At 30.7% G+C, this 3,063-nt stretch overlaps 1 protein-coding gene across 1 annotated transcript; it reads left to right on the top strand.

The window, feature by feature from the left end:
* Nucleotides 724–2,571, top strand: LOC107637971 (short-chain dehydrogenase reductase 2a-like). The gene is made up of 2 exons (XM_016341186.2): nt 724–966; nt 1,701–2,571. Exons 1-2 carry the CDS (start codon nt 857–859, stop codon nt 2,521–2,523), a joined length of 933 nt encoding a protein of 310 aa, XP_016196672.1. The 5' UTR covers nt 724–856; the 3' UTR covers nt 2,524–2,571.

Below are 3,063 nucleotides of genomic sequence, written 5' to 3'. Positions count from 1 at the left end.
AAAATTAATCAAATTCAAATTAAAAATAATTCTTATTTAAAAAAATATTAAAACTATAACCATCCATAACAATATTCTTAATTCATTTATTCCTGCCGACTTCAAAGCTGCTTTATTTTGTAGGCTTATAAAATCCAAATTTCAGATAATTTTGGATTTTGAACACGTTGACAAATAATCGATAAATTAAAAGCATTTTAAACAATTAGAAGATGATAAACACCGAGAACAAGAAAGCGAAATAAATTAAAGTGTCACTTCTCTTGCGCAAGTGTATCTTTCATGAATATTAATTCATTACTAAATTACAAACTTTAGGAATAGTGCTGCGATAATAGGGCCGGGACAGTATCTTTTAGTATGTTTTTCTATGAACATACGTTTTGGGACCATAAACACAATGATACAGTTTTATATGCACTATAAACTTACATTTATTTTTTTTAAATTAATACTTTTTTGGCATTGGTATAGAATTATCTTAAGACTAATGTTTGCTATATGAAATTATTTAATAATTCTCATTCATTATTCTCATCTGAAAACAACTTTAGGTGAGTAGTTATCCAATTGTACATCGCGCTGTCTCTGATCTTTGACATCGGTTTAATTTTGTAGTTATATCATGTATGTATGAAATAAAACGTAGCCCCACTCGAAGTCACAACAACCAAATTAAATGACCAACAATAATAACAAAATTGTGAAGTTAGTTGTAAGTTACTCAAACATTTTTCCTTCTGAAAAAACACACACATAAATTCCTCTGTCTTTCTAATTTCCTTTTTTTTTTTTTGTTTCTGTTCCATTCCTTTTTGATCGAACACTTTGCAGAGCCACAGTCTCTCAATTAAGCATGGTTGCAGCTACAGAAGTTATGTCTGATGATAGAACCATTCAAGGAGTGCCTCTTCACACAACAACACCACCACCAGACACCAATTTATTGTCCCCTTCCTTAAATAGGTACTCATAATTCATTCAGTTCTTTATAACCTAAAGCCATCATCTCTTAGATTTTTTCATATATACACTCATGATCACTTCTCTTACTATTAATTAAGCACGTTCGGTATAGGTCTTAATCTATCATATTATTGGTAATGTTAGATTAAGTAACTCACTCTTAAAAATTTCTTTGTTTGGTTATAACTTATTACTGGTAATCTAAATTTTGGAAGCAATTTACGTTACTTTTGAATACTCATATGAGAGTTTGCTATCTACATTACTTCCCGCATAGTGCATGTACATACCAAATACTGTATTTTAATCTTAGTAGTTATTTAAATGAGACTAAACCAACAAAATTAAAATACTCTTTAAATGACAAATACTTTCAAAAGGTTTTAAATGCGACAAAAGTATTTAGACATAAAATAACTGTCTCTATATTTATTTGACTTTAGAATATTCTTGTCACGTTTTAAAATTTTTTAAAAATATTTTATCGTTTTTATTTTCGGAAAGAATTTTTGTCGGCGACTATATGTCTATTTTTTTTTTCAGAAAATCTAAATTACCGGTTATGGTGGTAGACAATATGCCAAAGACCTCCATATCCTTATACGTAAATCTCCTATATATAGTTATGCACACTCACTCACACATGGTGAATCTCTAAACTTTTGCTTTTAAATAAAAAAGATTAGTATTGTTTATGAAATATTTTGATATGTGGTTGGTAATTATTATTATAGGTTGGAAGGGAAAATTGCGATTGTAACTGGTGGTGCCAAAGGAATAGGTGAAGCAGCAGTGAGACTGTTTGTGAAACATGGCGCAAAGGTTGTAATTGCTGACGTGGACGACACACATGGATCCAATCTTGCAAACTCACTTTCTCCATCAGCGACCTTCGTCCACTGTGACGTCAGCATAGAACCCGACATGGACAATTTGGTAACTTCCACAGTCTCCAAATACGGCAAACTGGACATAATGTTCAACAACGCCGGTGTGCTTGGTGACCAATCAAATTCCAAGAAGAGCATTGTCAATTTTGACCCTGATGAGTTTGACATGATAATGAGGGTCAACGTTAAAGGTGTTGCATTGGGAATTAAACATGCTTCAAGGGTCATGATTCCTAATGGAATTGGTTCAATAATCAACACTGCTAGTGTTGCGGGTGTTATGGGTGGTCTTGGTCCACATTCTTACACCGCTTCAAAGCATGCGATTCTTGGACTCACTAAGAACACTGCTTGTGAGTTAGGGAGGCATGGCATAAGGGTAAATTCAATTTCACCATTTGGGGTTGCCACGTCATTGCTTGTTAACGCGTGGCATACTAGTGAGGAGGCGGAGGGTAATAATGTAAATTTGCCTTCGCATGAGGAAGTTGAGAAGATTGAGGAATTTGTTAGAGGGCTTGCAAATTTGAGAGGGGTAACTCTGAGGTCGTCGGATATTGCTGAGGCTGCACTTTTTCTTGCTAGTGAAGAATCTAAGTATGTTAGTGGCCATAATCTTGTTGTGGATGGTGGAATCACTTCTACAAGAAATTGCATTGGCCTTTAGTCAATTATTTAAGTTTATTTTGTGATTTATTTAAATTTGTTTCTGGCCCACTTGATTGGCACATATTTAGAATTTTTTAAATAAATATTTTATTTATGGATATAGATAATTTATAGCATATTTATCAATTTTTATTTTTTTACATATTCTATTTACTATGTAAACAAATTAAGATTGCTTATATTTCCTTTACATGGTAAACGAGATAAGATACGATTTTATTTGGCATTATCTTGTTTACAAACGAGATAATAAAATTTTAAAAAAATACACATAACGAGATAAATTCATAGTTATCTTGTTTATACTGTAAACGAGATATATGAAGTTATAAATATAAAAATATAATTTTTAAAAATAATAAAATAATATTGATAATTTAATTTAGACTAATTTAAAAAATAAAAATTGATATATTTTGTTACTATTTAGATCGACTTTAATTAAATTATATCTCATCTATATTTTAAATTTTAAATTAATAACTTTTTCATATTTATTTGTACTGAACTATTTAAAATAGATGGTTTCAAATAATAG

Source organism: Arachis ipaensis, chromosome B04 (genome assembly GCF_000816755.2).
Source record: "Arachis ipaensis cultivar K30076 chromosome B04, Araip1.1, whole genome shotgun sequence".
Classification (NCBI taxonomy): Eukaryota; Viridiplantae; Streptophyta; class Magnoliopsida; order Fabales; family Fabaceae; genus Arachis; species Arachis ipaensis.
Note: the sequence above shows the minus strand (reverse complement) of the source record. Positions and strands in the feature narration are given on the sequence as shown.